General features: G+C 50.5%; 1 protein-coding gene across 3 annotated transcripts in view; it reads left to right on the top strand.

The window, feature by feature from the left end:
• SMAD2 (SMAD family member 2) overlaps nt 1–18,946 on the top strand; it is a 291,794-nt gene that overhangs the window by 232,676 nt on the left and 40,172 nt on the right. For all 3 annotated transcript variants that reach the window (XM_085629486.1, XM_085629495.1, XM_085629504.1), the window contains one exon: nt 5,077–5,214. In XM_085629486.1, coding sequence (XP_085485612.1) covers nt 5,077–5,214 — 138 coding nt within the window. The remainder of the gene's footprint in view (nt 1–5,076; nt 5,215–18,946) is intronic.

Below are 18,946 nucleotides of genomic sequence, written 5' to 3'. Positions count from 1 at the left end.
AAGTCCATGGGCGCACTACAAACTCAGTCCTTTCGGAGCGGCTCCTTTCGTCGCCCCGGAAACAAAGGAGCAGGTAGAGGACAGGGGTCACAACAAACGTATAACAAAGGCAATACGCAGACCACCTATGATAAAAACACCCGAGGTGGATATCGTGGCTCCAGCACAAAGGGCAGAGGACGCGGCTACGGCAACACCAGGTCCTCCCCCAAGAACAAGCAGTGACGCCCTCTCCCTTCCTCCCGACCACATAACACCTGTCGGGGGAAGGCTACAAAGGTTCCTGTCCACGTGGAATTCCATCACCACGGACAGGTGGGTCAAAGATATTATAAAATACGGTTACTGTCTGGAGTTAACCTCCACTCCACCCACAATACCACCAAGAAGCCGTCCTATGTCCTCAGAGCACTTAACGCTCTTACAGCAAGAAGTGCAAAGTATGCTTCTAAAAGGCGCTATAGAGGTCGTACCCATCCACGAGCAGGGTGCGGGAGTGTACTCCCTCTACTTCTTAATTCCAAAAAAGGACGGGTCGCTCAGACCTATATTGGACCTGAGACCCCTGAACCAGTACATTCTTTCAGAGCACTTTCATATGCTCACTCTACAGCAAGTCCTTCCGCTTCTCAAGCAGGGAGACTTCCTAGCCACACTGGACCTCAAGGATGCGTACTTTCACATACCCATCCACCCCTCACACAAAAAATACCTCAGGTTCACTGTTCAGGGGCAGCACTATCAGTTCAAAGTCCTTCCCTTCGGCGTGACAACAGCGCCCAGGGTTTTCACGAAGTGCCTAGCTACGGTGGCAGCACATCTACGGAGGCAGCATATACACGTCTACCCCTACCTAGACGACTGGCTCGTTCAAGCGAAGTCAGCCCAGCAATGTGCAAGCCACATGTCCCGCACCATTCACCTTCTTCACAGTCTGGGATTCTCACTGAATTATCCAAAGTCCCATCTCCAGCCCGCACACGTACAACAGTACCTAGGTGCGACTATAGACACTCTGGCGGCCACAGCTCAGCCAAATTTAGTGAGGATCGACAGCATACAACTGCTGATCTCCAAATTCAAACCCAATCACTCACTTCCAGCGCGAGTGTTCATGCAGTTGATAGGCATGATGGCCTCCTGCATCTTCATAGTCCCGCACGCGAGATTACATATGCGCCCACTTCAGGAGTGCCTAGCACGTCAGTGGAATCAGGCTCAAGGACAGTTAAAGGACCTAGTGTTGGTGAGCGGTCGGGCATACAACTCTCTGCATTGGTGGAATCCACAAAACCTTTGCAAGGGCCGACCGTTCCAAGAGCCTGTCCCACAAATAGTACTGACAGCGGACGCGTCTCTCCAGGGATGGGGAGCTCATGTACTCCACTACACAGTGCAAGGACTATGGACAACACAACAAAAGAAGTTGCACATCAACCTTCTGGAATTGATGGCAATCTTCCTAGCCATGAAGGCATTCAAAGTACATCTATGCAACAAGGTCGTGTTGATCCGGACGGACAACATGACCGCAATGTACTACATACAGAAACAGGGAGGCACACACTCTCCACAGTTGTCTCATCTGGCTCAGAGCATGTGGAAGTGGGCCATTCAAAGGAACATGTTCCTCATGGCGGAACACCTCCCTGGCAAGGACAACCAGATGGCGGATCTGCTCAGCAGACACAGCCACCAAATGCACGAGTGGGAGTTACACCCATCAGTACTCCAACCGTACTTTCAGCAGTGGGGTCATCCGGAGATAGACCTATTCGCGACAAGCGAAAACGCAAAATGCCCAAGCTTCGCCGCCAGATTCCCACATCCGCAGTCGCAGGGCAATGCGATATGGATGAACTGGTCCGGCAGATTTGCGTACGCTTTTCCCCCAGCGCCATTGATACCGCTAGTGGCCCGCAAACTCCGACAACACTCCCTGACACTCGTCCTAGTTGCTCCCACGTGGGCACGCCAGCCGTGGTACACCACCTTCCTCGAACTTTCCGTGGTGCCGCATCAAAGGCTGCGGATCAAACCCGCGCATTTGACGCAGAACCATGGAGAGGTTCAGCACCCAGATCCGCAACAGCTGAATCTGGCGATCTGGCTCCTGAAGTCCTAGAGTTTGGCTATCTCAACCTGCCACCTGACTGTATGGACATCATCAAGGAGGCCAGGAGACCCACTACCAGAGCTTGCTATGCAGCCAAATGGAAAAGGTTCGTCATTTATTGCGGTAATAATGACATCAACCCGCTGGACGCATCCATCCAAAACATCATCTGTTATCTCTTACACCTATATCGATGCAATCTGGCGTACACCTCTATACGTGTCCATTTGACCGCAATATCAGCCTATCTGCAAACCAGGCAGCACCTCTCTCTATTCAGAGTGCCTGCCATCAAAGCATTCTTGGAAGGGCTCAAACGAGTCATTCCACCTAGTCACCCACCGGCTCCAATGTGGAACCTCAACTTGGTCCTCACACGCCTGATGGGTCCACCCTTTGAACCTCTACACTCATGCGAGATTCAATTCCTTACCTGGAAAGTGGCATTCCTAGTAGCGATCACTTCCCTCAGAAGAGTTAGTGAACTCCAGGCACTAACCGTTCAAGAGCCATTTATTCAGGTTCACGCTAACAGGGTCGTACTACGTACCAACCCCAAGTTCATGCCCAAGGTAATATCGCAGTTCCACATGAACCAGACTATTGAACTGCCCGTTTTCTTCCAAAACCCACAAACTGTTGCAGAAAGGGCACTACATACACTAGATGTACGGAGGGCCCTCATGTACTACATCGACAGGACTAAACCATTCAGGAAGACAAAACAACTGTTCGTTGCCTTTGCCCCACACCACAAAGGTAACGCCATCTCCAAAGCAGGGATAGCCAGATGGATAGTTAAGTGTATTCAAATCTGTTATCTAAAGGCAAAACGCACATTAACTATTCCACCACGAGCCCACTCAACACGTAAGTTGGGGGCTTCCATGGCCTTCCTAGGAAATATTCCCCTGCATGATATATGCAGAGCAGCCACATGGTCCACTACACACACATTTACAAAACACTATTGCGTAGATGTGCAGTCAAAACAGCAGGCAGCTGTAGGACAGGCTGTTCTCAAAACACTTTTTCAGACCGCTGCAGCTGGCACGGGTAGCCGCCGCTAATAGAGGGCACTGCTATGTATTCTATGCACAGATATGAATTCAGCAGCCCACATGCCTCGAACTGAATATGCTACTTACCAGTATGCATCTGTTCTTGGCATGTAGGGCTGCTGACATTCATATCGCCCTCCCTCCTCCCCGGCGCCTGTCGCAGCTGCAGCTCTCAGAATTACTGCAAGCATGGTCATCACTTTCTGTATCTACTCCATCACTGCCACAATGGCGAAAAACAATCTGAGGATGGAGAGGATGCCCATGCGCACTGTAGTCCAGGGGAGGAGTCACCTATCCAAGGATACTTCGAAGACTCTTCCAGGACAACAACGTGCAAACATCCGGACCCAACACTAGGCGGCGATCTATGCACAGATATGAATGTCAGCAGCCCTACATGCCAAGAACAGATGCATACTGGTAAGTAGCATATTCATTACAGTTCCTCACGTGGAAAGTAGCTTTCCTTGTGGCCATCACATCTCTCAGAAGAGTGGATGAACTCCAGGCATTAACCATACAAGAACCATTTTTGAAAATACATCACAACAAAGTGGTTCTTGGGACAAACCCTAACTTCTTACCTAAAGTAATTTCAGCCTTTCACCTTAACCAGTCTGTTGCGCTCCTAGTCTTTTTTTCTCAACCAGACTCAGTAGCAGAACCAGCTCTTCATACGCTTGACGTCAAAAGAGCTATTCTTTACTTCATTGAAAGGACAAAATTTTGAGAAAAACAAAACCACTTTTTGTAGCTTTCACACCACCACATAAGGTCAATCCTATATCAAAAGCTGGAATTGCCAGGTGGATCGTTAAATGCATTCAAATAGGCTACCAAAAAGCAAAGCGTACATTATCCATTCCCCCTAGAGCGCATTCCACACGCCAACAAGGAGCATCCATCGTATTCTTAGGAAACATCCCTATGGATGACATGTGCAAAGCTGCAACATGGTCAACACCGCACACTTTCACAAAACACTACTTTGTAGATGTGCAAGCAAAACAGGCTAGTGTGGGCCAGGCTGTACTAAGAACACTTTTTCAAACTACTGCAACACATACAGGTAGCCACCGCTAACGGGGTAACTGCTGTATAGTCTATGCAAAAGTATGCGATCTACAGCTCATATGCCTCGAACGGAAAATGCTACTTACCAGTATGCATCTGTTCTTGGCATGTAGAGCTGTAGATCCTCATACGCCCACACGCCTCCCCGGACACCTATATGTGTTGCAGTACTATCTTACTTTGATACATTACATATGGACATCTTTTCTATTTCTAACTAACTCCATCATCACCCTTTATGGCGAAAACAATCTGGAGATGGAGTCGATGCCTATGCGCACTACTAACCAAAGGAGGAGTCACCTATCTCGTGACTACAAAGACTTCTACAATAACAAAGTGCAAACATCCGAGCCCAACACCAGATGGCGATCTATGCAAAAGTATGTGGATCTACAGCTCTACATGCCAAGAACAGGTGCATACTGGTAAGTAGCATTTTCCTTAGCCTCTGGTGAGCTCTATTGGGATTGCTAGTTTTCAAAATGCATGCGTTTTACCATCCATAGTAATTGTTGTTTGCTAAAAAGTGTTCTAGAATCTAGCATATGGTATCTCAGTTCTAGTTTTTTACGCCAGAGAAGATTCCTACTTACCTGAACTGCGACTACAAATCGCTGCCCTCTGTTACATGCTTCTGTTTGTGTTCTTTGTAATATGAAATATTATTTCTTCTATAAAATAACTTAAGTTAAAATGAAAAACGCTGAATTTTGAATTTGCTTTCATTATCCAGTGTCAGCTTTTCACTTTATAAAAGTAGAAACTATTATATGTTTATATGTGTAATTGACCACATTTGTGCTTAACGCTTTGTTTCAGGGAGAGGTGTGCGACTTTATTATATTGGTGGAGAAGTGTTTGCCGAGTGCCTAAGTGATAGTGCCATTTTTGTTCAGAGCCCCAATTGTAACCAGAGATATGGTTGGCACCCTGCAACTGTATGTAAAATTCCACCAGGTAAGAAACATCCTCAATTAGCTGTTTTTCATTTTGTTCTAATTTCGATTTTAAACATCTGTGGTTTAACCAAGTCAACTCCTTTCCGATGATCGTGTTTAATGTTGATAGATCACCCTGTTGATCCTGTCCCCTCTTAATTGGTTGGAAATTGCTTGTTACAACTAAACTAATAATCTGCTAGTTGTGAGGAATGTTTCTTTGTATTATGCGCTTTACTTTACGTTACTTTTGAGAAAAAAGTAATCTAAAAAGTATTCAGTGTTATATGCCTAGATATCACACTGGGACATTTCCTAGAGAAAAGGTAAGTAAAATCAGTTTTGCACAATTGTTATTTTTCAGGTTTCCATACAAATCAACTCCACACTTTTAAGAGAAAAACAAACAGTCAATAGGTTCCTATGGAGAGAAATGAAGTTAACGGTTACCAGGTAAGTAATCGGTCTTTAGAGTTGAGCTTCTGGGGTTAGAACAAGGGTTCCCCACAGGGTCAAGAATGCACTCTCGTTACACCCTCAGCGGAACTAGGGTAGCTGGGTGCAGAGGGCTGAGGCCCAATGTTATCCAATGGGGGATAGGGGCCTCCGGTTGGTGGCTGCTGGCAAGCAGGCCACTTGGTTGTGAGAGCAAAGCTCCTGGACTTAAGCTCAGGGCAAATGGGGTAACAAAGTAGCACTAAAGGTGCACCCTCAGCGGCACTAGGGCAGCCGGGTCCACTGTGCTGTTTCGACATCGGGCGCCCTGTTGGTTTCAGTGGGGAACCTCCGGTTTGCAAAGGCACTGCAGGCTCGCGAATGAAGGTCTTCTGGGTGCGACCACCACTTCGAGAGGTAAGCTGGGGGTTGGTTAGGCACCATCGGTTTGGGCACACAAGGCCGTAGGGCATCTGGTGCAGGGGTGCCGTTTTGGGTCGGATCTTCTTACCAGCACCTGGTCGCGTTTGGTGGGACCTTCTGGATTTAGGCTGCAGCCGTCGGCTGGAGGCTTGAGGCAGGTCAGGGGTCACCGGATCTCGGGTCATGATCGCCGGGTGAACTCCTCATGGTGTTTACCCACTCGAGCTCAGGCCGTGAACGGCGGGTGCAGAGTGGGGCGGATCCGTGGTGTCTGGCCGGAGCCAGAGGTTGCAGATGAACAAATCCTGTGTTCACAGGAGACAAAGTCTTTGTAGTTGAAGGCAGGCAGGTCCTCCGGGGTTTTCAAGGTTGCTGGCTGCAGGACACACCGGGATTTCCCAGAAGCAGGTTCGAGTGGGAGACAGGCCGGTAGGGCTGGGGCCAAGTCAGTGGGCGTCTTCCTCTTGTTAGCTGCTGCACGGCTGTTCGGTCCTTCTTCTTGTAGTTTCTTATTGTCTGCCGAAGCAAGGTTCAGGGGTGCCCCTAAATACTAGATTTAGGGGCGTTACAGGTAGGTAAAAGGCAGGGACCAATGGGTCCCTTCTCTGGGGTGGGTACACCGCCTATTATGCCACCCTCCAGTGGAAGGGGGGCATGAGCCCATCCCTGGTTGTCTGAGTCCCCCATCTGCAAGATGGCGGGGACTGGGAGTTGTGCTTCACCTCGCCCCGCCCTCCTGGGGGGTGGAGTTGGCAGAGGTGGGTATACCTATGTTCCTCTTGTTTTTTCCGCTGGTTCTCCCGCCCAAAGTGGGGGTCAGAACCAGTGGGGACCAGTTGCAGAAAGTGGCCTGGGGAAGCTCACAAAGGCGGCAAGCCTTTGAAGCTTCCCCTTTGTGAACCCTGCCCATCCTGGGGGGAGGAGGCTTGGCACCTCGTCCCAGGATGTGCATTGTTTCCGGCCCCAGAGAGCAGCAGGCTCTTGACCCAGTGGTCCAGAAACATGTTTGGTGGTGGCAGCAGAAAGCAGCAACTCAGCCTGGAGTGAGTGTAAGGGTACAGGACCTCTAAGGGTGTCACAATAAGTGCTGTAGCTATTAGAGGCCTTCTCTGGTCACAGTGCCCTGGGTACCTGTGGTACCATTTACCAGGGGCTGACCTGTGGCCAGAGATACCAATTGGGTTTAGTCTTCAATGCATTTTTGGGGACAGAGCGGAGGCCCTGGGCACCTGATTAGCAGGAGCCCAGGGCACACTCAGTCAAAGTACATTAGCAATTCAGCAAAAAGTGGGGGCAACCATGCAGAAAGAGGGCACTTTCTCACACTGACTTTTTTGCAACTTTTCTTGACACCGTTTATCTGAAAGAGACAATTGGTTCTAGATTCCATACCTTAGAATTAGCCCCAGGCATCAGATTGGATCCGCGTTCGTCATTGGCGTGGGGGTGGCCGGGATGACGTCACAGTAGCTACTTAGATGCTGTCCTCGCGCGCTGACGTCAGTTTTCTTTTTTCGCGCCACCCAGCGCAGATCCAGAGAGAGCTGTACCTCCAGTCACTTTTTGACTGACTTTTTGGCGACTTTTGTCGACACAGTTTTTGAATCTTTGAATCCTGGTGCGTGTCAGGGACATGTCAAGGCTTGCGGCTCCTGCAGCCGGCTGATATCGGTGACGGATCGACACCGCGTGTGCCTGTTTTGCCTGGAGCGCGACCACGATCCCAAGTCGTGCTCCGACAGCCGGACCATGAATCCAAAGTCTTTGCGGGAGTGGTCTCGAAAGCTGCTCGAGGCCCGGCAGTCAGCTCTGCGCCGTACGAGGTCCCGGTTGCATGGAGGTCAAGGGACCGGTCGCAGAGCCACCACCAGTCTTCTTCAAAGTCTTTGCACTCCTTGGGTAAGTCGAAGCACAAGAAGTCGAAGAAGCATCGTCGCTCTTTGACTTCTCCCTGTCGGTCGGCCGACGTGTTGAGGGATGCGGGTGGTGCCCCTCCCGCGGCTCCGCATGCGGAGCCTGAAGGGTCTACTCAGAGTTTCCCTCCCGTCCCGGGACCCGGAGGGACCTGCCCAGCTTCGCACATTTTGCGAAGCGATACATGCCATCTTTGTGCAGCCCGACTCCGCCGGCGCTCCTTTGGGCCCTGCAGACTCAGCTTGGGGCCCTGGGCCTTCGGTGGCTACAGCCCTGGCACCGCAGGGTCCCCTTGGATCCAGGCCTGGATCTGGATCGGTCAACTTGATTACACCAGCCCTGGCGCCGATTCCACCAGCACCACGTCCACAGCCAACGCCGGCTGGGTCCCTAACAGGCGTCGATCCCGGCCTCCTCCCCGATGTAGACACGGAGCTGGACCGGCGTCGACCAACGCCGAATCCGGCACCGATGGGTACTTTTGTGCCCCTGTTCTACCCTGGTTCTTTTAGACAAGATTGGCAACCAGAGGAGGGTGAGGAGGACTGGGAGGGGTCTGGAGACCCTTTGACTGACCAGTTGGGTTACGAACCAGACTGGATAGAGGAACCGGACTTCGGTATCGTCAAACAACAATCACGCAACAAGCCAAACTCCCTGGAACCAAGCGACTCTACTTGACCTAACTGTGATGAGCTGGCCAACGTCTTCCTAGAAAAAACAAAATCCATTGAACTCAACATCCAATCTAAGAAGGCCCTCCCACAAACTATGGCCCTTGATGCTAAATCTCACTCTCAGATCAAGGTCCATTTTAATACTCCGAAGGAAATCCCAAAAAACAATGCCTCTTGGCACACCTTCTCTCCCATGCCTGAACAAGAAATCTATTACACTCTTCTAACGATTAACCCCTCAAATCACTTTTCGGGCCCCTTACCTCCTTCTGTATTCAAAATGATTAAAACCTCTATTCTTCCCCTATGGGCGAAGATCCTTAATGCCTCTCTAAGACAAGAGTCCATACCTGACTGTCCTAAAATAGGACCGGTCAGACCTATACTAAAGAAATCCGACTCCCTCCCCACTGATCTCAACAACTACCGCCCTATATCCAACATCCCCACTTTGGCGAAATTGCTGGAAAAATGTGTCCAAATACAACTATGTAATAACATCGAGAATTACAACCTCCTAGACAAACACCAATCCGGCTTCCGGCAAGGTCACAGCACTGAATCAGCACTCGCCCTCATAATGGACGACATCCTAAAAATACTTGACCACATGCCTATTGATACTTCTCGACTTATCCTCCGCTTTCGATACGGTTAAGCATGACAACCTACTGTCCTTACTAGAACGAGGATGGGCTTAACTGGCCAAGTGCTACAATGGTTCACCTCCTTCCTAAATAACAGAACACAAAGAATCAAGACGATGCATTCACTCTCTCAACCCTCCAGGGTCACCAGGGGGGTTCCGCAGGGATCGGCACTCTCACCCATCCTTTTCAATTTACTCATGGAACCCCTGGCAAACGCACTGAACTCTGCGAACATTCTGTATCACCTTTGTGCGGATGACACTCAACTTTATATGATAATCTCGCAACCAGAAGACTTCATCTCCCTCAACGCTATTCTACAAAATACACAAAGTTGGCTCACTGACAACCACCTCATGCTTAACACCAAAAAAATGGAATTCCTTCTCATCTCCCCTCCCAATTACACACCCAAGATAGACCTGTGACTGAAGCATCTTACTTCCTTTGATTGTGCTCCCCACATCATTGACTCCGCGAAATCCTTGGGAGTCACCATAGACAAACACTTGAACATGCAGGCACAAATCAATATTGCCACCAAGGGAGCTAATCATCAAATGAGCATACTAAGGAAACTTAAGCCCTTCCTCCCACAGAACGACTTAAAAATGGTGGTACAAGCCCTTGTGCTACCAAGATTGGACTATGGAAGCACCACTCTATGTGGTCTTCCCAAATACAAGCTTGCCCCACTGAGTTCTTCGCTTAACGCTGCAGCCAGACTGGTCTCAGGAACTAAAAGAAATAACCACATTTCTCCAACCTTGAAAGCTTTGGACTGGCTACCCTACGAGGCAAGAATACACCTAAAGATCGCTTGCATGACTAACAAAACCCTGCATTTTAACACCCCCAGCTACTTAGCTCGAAAGCTTGAGCGATCAGGAGGATGCAGACTATTGTGTAGTGCGAGTTCACTACTACTGAAACCACAATCCTTCCACAAAAAGAGAACTGGTTGCAGAGCATTCTCAGGGATCTGAAGCTCTCTACCTCCAGTGGTTCGCGGAATCACTTCCTTACCTCCTTCAAAAAAGAAGTAAAACTGCTCCTAATGAACAAATTCACATCCTAAGACTTTAACTCTATGATGACTACCAGTCTCCCATGCTACTCTGATACTACTGTCTACCTCTTTTGTACTGTCTACCTCTTTTGTACTGAATGACGAATATCGAATGTATGTATACTACCTCAACCTCCTATTATGTAATAATATGTGTATTGTAACGCGCTCGGATTCCCTCGTGGATCATTCCTTAATAACTACTAGTCTCCTATGCAACCCATATACTCATATCTACCTATTTTGTACCGAATGTCGAATACCTAATCTATGTATACTACCTCAACCATCTAATGTTAAACAACTGCTTATTGTAAAGCGCTCTGATACCCCGTGGGTCATGTTTGCGCTATATAAAACTTTATAAATAAATCAAATAAAAACTGGGGGAAGCCAGTGGTCTGGATACCTCACCAGACCTTGGCATTTTGTCTCCTCCTACCATCGCAACGGAGGAGGGAGCATCTTATGCAGTGGTATTTCGTAGAGGGGGCCGAGGCTCTCTACCTCGAGCTCCCTAAAGTGGAGGTCAGGACTAAACTCCTGACAGAGGTGCTTCAACCGGCAGCAAGCTCTACGGAGGCCCTGCTACCGTTTAATGAAGCCCTTACCGACATCCTTTTGGGCGCCGGGTCCAAGCCCAACACAGGGGCTTCTGTGGATAGGATGATTGCCCGACGCCACCGTCCGGCCCTGGGCGACCACACTTTCCTCTTCCAACACCCCACCCCTGAGAGCTTGGTGGTACAAGCCTCCACGTCAAAAGGTGCATTTCCTAACTCACCACCTGATAGGGAATCCAAAAAGCTGGACCATCTTGGGAAGATGTTTTCTGCCTCCAGCTTGGGACTGCGGTCAGTAAACACTGCATGTCTGTTGGGCCATTACACCCACTCCGTGTGGGATAGGGTGACGCATTTGCTGCCCTAGTGCCCGTAGGAGGCCCAGGCTGTACTCTCCTGTGTAGTTGCCGAAGGGAGAGACGCAGCAAAGTTTACCATTCACTGTGGGCTGCATACCGCCGACTCTCTAGGCAGGACGATGACTATGTCCACGTCGGTACCCCTTCGACCCTACGCGTGGCTGAGGTCGAATGGTTTTTCAGGGTGTGAGAAAGTGCCATCTTTCTTGCATGGTATGCCCCCACTTTTTGCTGAATTGCTTAATGTACTTTGACTGAGTGTGCCCTGGACTCCTGCCAAATAGGTGCCCAGGGCCTATATTCCTTCCCTAAAACACACAAAACCCAAATTGGCAAACCCTGGCCACATGTCAGCCCCTGGTAAATGGTACCCTAGATACCCAGGGCCTTGTGACCAGGGAAGGCCTCGAAGGGCTGCAGCACTCATTGTGCCACCCTTGGAGGCCCTGTACCCTTACACACACACACTGTCTTTGCAGGCTGGGTGTCTGGGTGCAAGACAAAACAAAGAGTCGACATGGCACACATCCCTGTGTGCCATGCCCATCACCTACACTGCCATGGCATATATCAGCCACCCCTCTAGCTGGGTGCCTTATGCCAATGGTGTGGGCACAGGAGCAGGAGCCCTGTGTCCCTACAGTACCCAGGTCAATTCCTGGACACTGTGTGCAGTGCTGCCATTTAAGAGTACATGGTGCTGAGAGCTTGTCCAACACGAACTCCACAACACCATAATGGCAACACTGAAGACTGAGAAGTTTGGTATCAGACTTCTCAGCACATTAAACCCACACTGATGCCAGTGTGGGATTTAATGTACCAAGCACCCCAGAGGTCATCTTAGAGATGCCCCGTTAAACCTAACCTACAATCCACGTCTGCTCTGAGGCTGCCTAGGCTGCCACACAGCAGACATGTTGCTGGACCCCTGGGTGGGAGAGCCCCTGCTCTCCTGGGCATGCAACAATGCACATCCTGGGCGAGTTGCTAAATCTCCTCCCCCAGGATGGGCAGGGGGAAGCTTCAAAGGCATGCCGCCTCTGTGAGCTTCCCCAGGCCACTGCAACCCCCCACTCTGGCTTGAAGCTTGGCCGGAAACCCCAAATAAAGACAGGGGATGTGTCGGCCTGCCAACCCCACCCCTCAGGTGGGAGAGGCGAGGTGAAGCACATCTCCGGGCTCTCGCCATCTTGAAGATGGGAAGCCCTACCCTATCAGGACTAGGCTACTGCCCCCCCTCCCACAGGAGAGAGGCATGATAGGGGGTGTACCCACCCCAGGACAGGGACCCATTGGTCCCTGCCCTTCACCTACCTGTAACTCCCCTAAATCTAGTATTTAGGGGCACCCTGAACCTTCCTTCCCCAGATTCCGAAATACAAAGAAGAGCAAGAAGAAAGAAGACCTGCCCTGCAGCTGCTAAGAAGAGGAAGGCACCAACTGCTTTAGCCCCAGCCCTACCGGCCTGTCGACCCTCGAACCTGCTCCTGCTCCAACCCGGCATCTCTTGTGGCCAGCAACCTCACCAACCCCGGAGGACCTGGCTACCTTTTGGCTCTAAACCCCTGGGACACCCATGAGTAGAGGCTCTACTCAAAACCTACTTCTAATCCCTGGCAGCAGCCCGGAACCGCGAACCCAGCACACTCTGCACCAGCCAAGCCTGGCCAGTGCCGGAGTGAACAAAGACCACAAGGACGACCCCACGGCGACTGTGACCCCGAGTCCGGCACCCAAGGACCTCCCTCGACACTCCTGAAGAAGCCTGCAGCCTCAGAACAACTTGCCCCCCCAACCGGACTCCCTTCAAGAGATGTCCTTTATGTCATGCGAAATATCCACACATCGATGTCCATCGGGTGTGTAACAAATGCTTATCACCGGATCATGATGAGTCAAGGTGTATGGCCTGCGCCCGGTTCCGGTCAAAGAAGACACTTCGGAATAGACGGGCGGCTAGATTGGAGGCCAAACAATCGGCGCCTAACCCGGTTAACATATTCAGCACCGAGGATGAGTAAGTCGAGAGCGTCGAAGAGATAGACTCGAGCCATGCTTCGGAGCATGAATCCCAATCTGACGACGATGATGAGGTGATCTTCGAGGACGAACACGTCGTCGACGAGGTAGGAGACGACGATGAGGCCCTTGGGGCCGAGGAAGATAGCTCGGGCGAGGAGCTAGGCCAATCCGTCGATGCAGAGGCCAAAGGACACAGTCTTGATAAGGCTCAGGTCGAGGGATCGCCTGCGGGCCTTACCCAAGATCAGTCTGATCGTTCTACAGCCCCGCCTGAAGGCCCGGCTTCGAACATTTCAAAGGAGCCAACACTATCAAAAAAGACTGGATTCGATTCAGTGAAAGCGAAACCAAAACCAGCACCGGTCAAATCGAAACCGAAAGTGCAACTGGTACAAGTCGGATCGAAGCCCTCCAATCCGTCGACACAGAAAAGGGACATCGGAGCCGACCAAAGAAAGAAGGACTTCGGTACCGAGAAGACATAAAAGAGCTTCGGCACCGAGACACAGAGGAAGGCCCTCGGTCCCGAGAAGACGCAACGGCCTATGGCACCGAAGGTTGGAGCACCGACCACCAAGGTCACGGTGGTCGATCCGACTACGTCGACACCGAAGAGTGCGGCGACTGCCAAAATATCGAATCAACCAGGCGTCGATCCCAAACTTCGGATCGAGAACCCGAAGGCTGGGAAGAAACCGGAGACCGCGTCCAGGCCTGTCTCCAAAGCACCGTCTGCATTCACATTACAACAGGTGTCGGAGTCCCTACAGCGCATCAGGGAACGGGCAACCCTCGAACCAAAAACGAGTCCCGAACGACACAAAGTCGCTAAACCTCACTCGGCGCCAGCACCGATCAAGTTTGGATTGCCGCCACCGGGGGCACCGAAGATCTTCGAACTTAGGAGGAGTCTCGATCAAACACGAACAGTGCCCACGTAACGAACCGATGTCGAGGACTCGCAGAACCAGTTTATCGACGCCGACACTGGTAGGTTGTTGTTCCGCAAGCGGAGAATTGTTCCAGAGAAGGCTTTGGACTCCTACAAGATTCCACTAAAAAGGAAACTGGCATCAGGTTCGACGCCAGTGCTTGTAGAAACATTCCACACCTATCATCGGGAACCACCATCCTTTTCTCCTACACACTCGGAACAGGATACAGGAGAGGGCTATATTGGGGATGATACCACTTATCCTGTGGATAATGACCCTGATGACCAACAGCAAGACCAAGATCAAGCATGGGGAGACCCTACTGACCAAGGTGACCCACAAGATGCTCCTGACACTCATCTTTACAATATCAAACCATCTCCCACTGAAGATACTGCTGCTTTTAACGCCCTCATTGAAAGGGCGGCTGCCAATCACGGAGTGGAACTCCATTCCGACTCTGTGGAGGAGGATTTCTTGGTGGACACGTTCTCCACATCAGAAAGAACGGTCAAGACTCTACCAATGCTGAAAGGAGTTCTTAAACATGCTAAGGACATCTTTAAGGAAACCATCAGGGCACGGGTATTGAACCCCAGAATAGAGAAGAAATACAAACCTGCACCCGGAGACCCCATGTACATTAAGGGTCAATTGCCGTTGGACTCCATGGTAGTTTCTAATGCTCGCAAGAGAGCTAACTCGCAGACTACAGGTGATGCTCCTCCTCCAGACAAGGAGTCCAAAGTGCTAGAAACATCAGGCAAAAGGGTAGCGGCACAAGCAGCAAACATCTGGCGCATTGCCAACACTCAGGCACTCCTGGCCCGATACGACAGGTCACACTACGATACACTAGAAACACTGCTAGAACACCTACCAGATGAATACAAAGATGGAGCGGAGCTCCTCATCAGAGAGGGACAACTCATTACAAATGCGTCCATCAAATGCGCACTGGATGCAGCTGTCACTGCAGCAAGGGCAATCAACACTAGTGTGATGTTGAGGAGGCACGCATGGCTGAGAATATCAGGCTTCAAACCTGAGATTCAAAATAATATCTTGAATCAACCAGTCAACCCAGACTTTTTATTTGACCCCGAGGTTAACACTACACTGGAAAAGATTAAAAAGGACACAAACTGCGAAATCTATGGGGGCTCTACAGTCGCAGCAGTTTCGGAGTGGCTCCTTTCGTCGCCCCGGGAATAGAGGAGCAGCTAGAGGTCAGGGGTCCCAGCAGCAGTACAGTAAAGGAGGTACCCAGAGTACCTATAATAAAAACAATAGGGGTGGATATCGTGGATCCAGCACCAAAGGCAGAGGACGAGGACACAACAACACCAGGTCCTCCGCCAATAACAAACAGTGACGTCTTGTCGCTGCCCCCCGCCCACATAACACCGGTCGGGGGGAGACTCCAACAGTTCCTGCCAGTCTGGAGATCCATCACCACAGACAGGTGGGTCAGAGAAATTGTCCAGTATGGTTATTGTCTGGAATTAACATCCAATCCACCCAACATACCACCAAGACACCGTCCTATGTCCGCAGAGCACTTGACATTATTGCAGCAAGAAGTACTAAGTATGCTGCAAAAAGGAGCCATAGAGCTCGTGCCTATGGAACAGCGGGGGTCAGGGGTGTACTCTCTGTACTTCTTAATCCCAAAAAAGGACGGGTCTTTACGACCTATACTAGACCTCGGCACCCTCAACCAATACATTCTGTCAGAGCATTTTCATATGCTCACCCTCCAGCAGGTTCTGCCGTTAGTCAGGGAGACTTCCTAGCAACACTAGATTTAAAGGATGCGTATTTCCACATACCCATACACCCATCACACAAAAAATATCTCAGGTTCACTCTTCAGGATCAGCATTATCAGTTCAAAGTACTCCCTTTCAGAGTCACAACAGCGCCCAGAGTCTTTGCCGAGTGCCTAGCGACAGTGGCCGCACACTTAAGGAGACAGCACATTCACGTCTTCCCTTACCTGGACGACTGGCTTGTTCAGGCAAAGTCAGCCCAGCAGTGTGCCAGCCACATATCCCACACCATTCACCTTCTTCACAGTCTGGGATTCTCACTGAATTATCCAAAGTCACATCTCCAACCCGCCCACGTACGGCAGTACCTGGGCGCGACTATAGACACTCTGGCTGCCAAAGCTCAGCCAAATTTAGCGAGAATCAACAGCATGCAACTGCTGATAAAAAAGTTCAGACCACAACACTCCCTTCCAGCGCGAGTGTTCATGCAGTTGATAGGCATGATGGCCTCCTGCGTCTTCATAGTCCCGCACGCGAGACTACATATGCGCCCGCTTCAGGAGTGCTTGGCACGTCAATGGAATCAGACTCAAGGACAGTTGAAAGACCTAGTGTTGGTGAGCGGTCGGGCATCCAACTCTCTGCATTGGTGGAATCCACACAACCTTTGCAAGGGCCGACCGTTCCAAGAGCCTGTTACACAAATAATAATGACGGCGGACGCGTCTCTCCAGGGATGGGGAGCTCATGTACTCAATTACACAGTGCAGGGACTATGGACGACACAGCAACAGAAGATGCACATCAACCTTCTGGAACTGATGGCTATCTTCCTGGCGATTAAGGCATTCAAACTACACTTGTGCAACAAGGTCGTGTTGATCCGGACGGACAACATGACTGCCATGTACTACATACAGAAGCAGGGAGGAACACACTCTCCAGAGTTGTCTCATCTGGCTCAGAGCAGGTGGAAGTGGGCCATTCAGAGGAACATGTTCCTCATGGCGGAACACCTCCCGGGCAAGGACAACCAGATGGCGGATCTGCTCAGCAGACACAGCCACCAAATGTCAAGAATCCGTCCCAGGTCCAACACTCCTCAGGATTCGGGCGACGCTATATGGGGTCCACCTCTCGACGTCACCAACTTCCTGCACTAAAGGCACGGAAGACTGGAGCAGTCAAGCGAGTGAAGGGAAGGATGGGAACAGCGGGGAGTAGAACCTGTAAAGTAAAGTTAATACACAAACAATAATAATACTACAAGTTGCAATCCAAACACCTACTCTCAGTAATTCTCGCTACTGGGCACAGATATGGTAAAAAGCTTCTACTTTCTGCATCACACTCATACCACCACTCAGGGACGTAACCATACACAACTTGCAAACGTGTAAACAATAAAGTACCCACAAGTCTGGGTTATAATCTTGTACCCCTGAAATGGAGGAAAACTAAAGAAGATTGGCAGTCTCCTTTTCTGCCGTTATACGTAGTGGACAAAAGATAAAGTAACATGTGGCGCCTATCTTGACACCTGGTCGATGCTCCACTTCTGGAAGCAGCACCGATTAGAACGGGGACTCCCCCCCACCCCCCCCCCCCCCCCCCTTCTGTATTTCTTTGGAAGTTTATGATGTAGGTGTGCTGGGAAAGTTATACCAAGACAACTGCAACAATACTCTGGAGCTCGGGCTCCGAAATGAATTACGAATGACCCCCACCTAACTCGGTACAGAATAATCCTCTGTGCTACGAAACGGAGGTCTAACTGATTTCAACTATCAGTATCCCTAGGTCTTACTCCAGACCTTTACGAGGGTCTTTGCATATCACTACAGACTTTGCCAATGGCCATCCGGCCATGAGAACCTGTCCGTAGTACACGCTCTTCCTTCTTTGGGCACTGATACCCCCTTCAGATACTTGCTGTTTGTCGGCGTAGACCGGAACTCCGCCGTGGATATAGCGTGATGTCGAGGATCTCGCCTCTCTCCTGGGATCAGTCCGGAAGACTACTCAGATGCCGGTGCTTGCCTCCCAACACGTCGTAAACGCCGCAGGGAAACCCCAGAACCAATGGAAACAGGACGTTAACACGGAGTCTCCTATCCTAGAGACACTGATGCCGAACTCGCTCGGCCGAAAGGTGCAGCTCTCCCCTCGCCTCTCACGAAAGCCGCGGGAAAGAAGTTTACGGGACTCCGCCCGTCAAGTCCGGAAATACATCAATTACGCACACCTGATGCGTGCGATCCGGGCGTTTTATGCCCATGGCTCCTCCCCTTCAGGCACATGGGATTCTGGGACCCGTAGTCTGGGCAGGCGCTCCGTGTACCGATCCTGACAGTAGGTCCCCCGCCAGGCGCCTCCTAGAACCAGGTTTATCAGGGAACTTCCTATAGAAAACCTTGAGTTTTGCAGGCGCATGTACATCGCCACTGGGCACCCACGAATCCTCCTCAGCCGAGTACCCCTTCCAGGAGATCAGGTACCACAAGTTCCCCCCTCTGTACTTGGAATCCAACACACTTCGTACCTCATACTCCTGACCTATATCTGTGGAAATCGCAGGGGGAGGTTTGCGCACTCCACCTTTAGCTGGCTTCAGCAGGCTACAGTGGAACACTGGGTGAATACGCAAGGAGCCCGGAAGCCGTAATTTATACGCCACAGGATTCACTTGTTTCACTACCCGATAAGGCCCGATGTATCTGGGGTGGAAAACACTTCGCAGCTTAAAATGGATGTTCTTCGTGGACAACCACACCCTGTCCCCTTTTTTGTACTGTGGGCCCTCAACTCTGTGTTTATCCGCCCAGTTTTTATATCGAATTTTGGCCTCCACCAAATGTCTCTGCACTCTGGAGTGACCTTGACTAACCTCTCTCATATGGGCTTGTAGCGAAGGCTGATTCAGGAC

The sequence above is a fragment of the Triturus cristatus genome, chromosome 2_1 (assembly GCF_964204655.1).
Source record: "Triturus cristatus chromosome 2_1, aTriCri1.1, whole genome shotgun sequence".
NCBI classification, from domain to species: domain Eukaryota; kingdom Metazoa; phylum Chordata; class Amphibia; order Caudata; family Salamandridae; genus Triturus; species Triturus cristatus.
The sequence above is the reverse complement of the archived record's forward strand: the minus strand, read 5'-3'. Positions and strand labels throughout refer to the sequence as shown.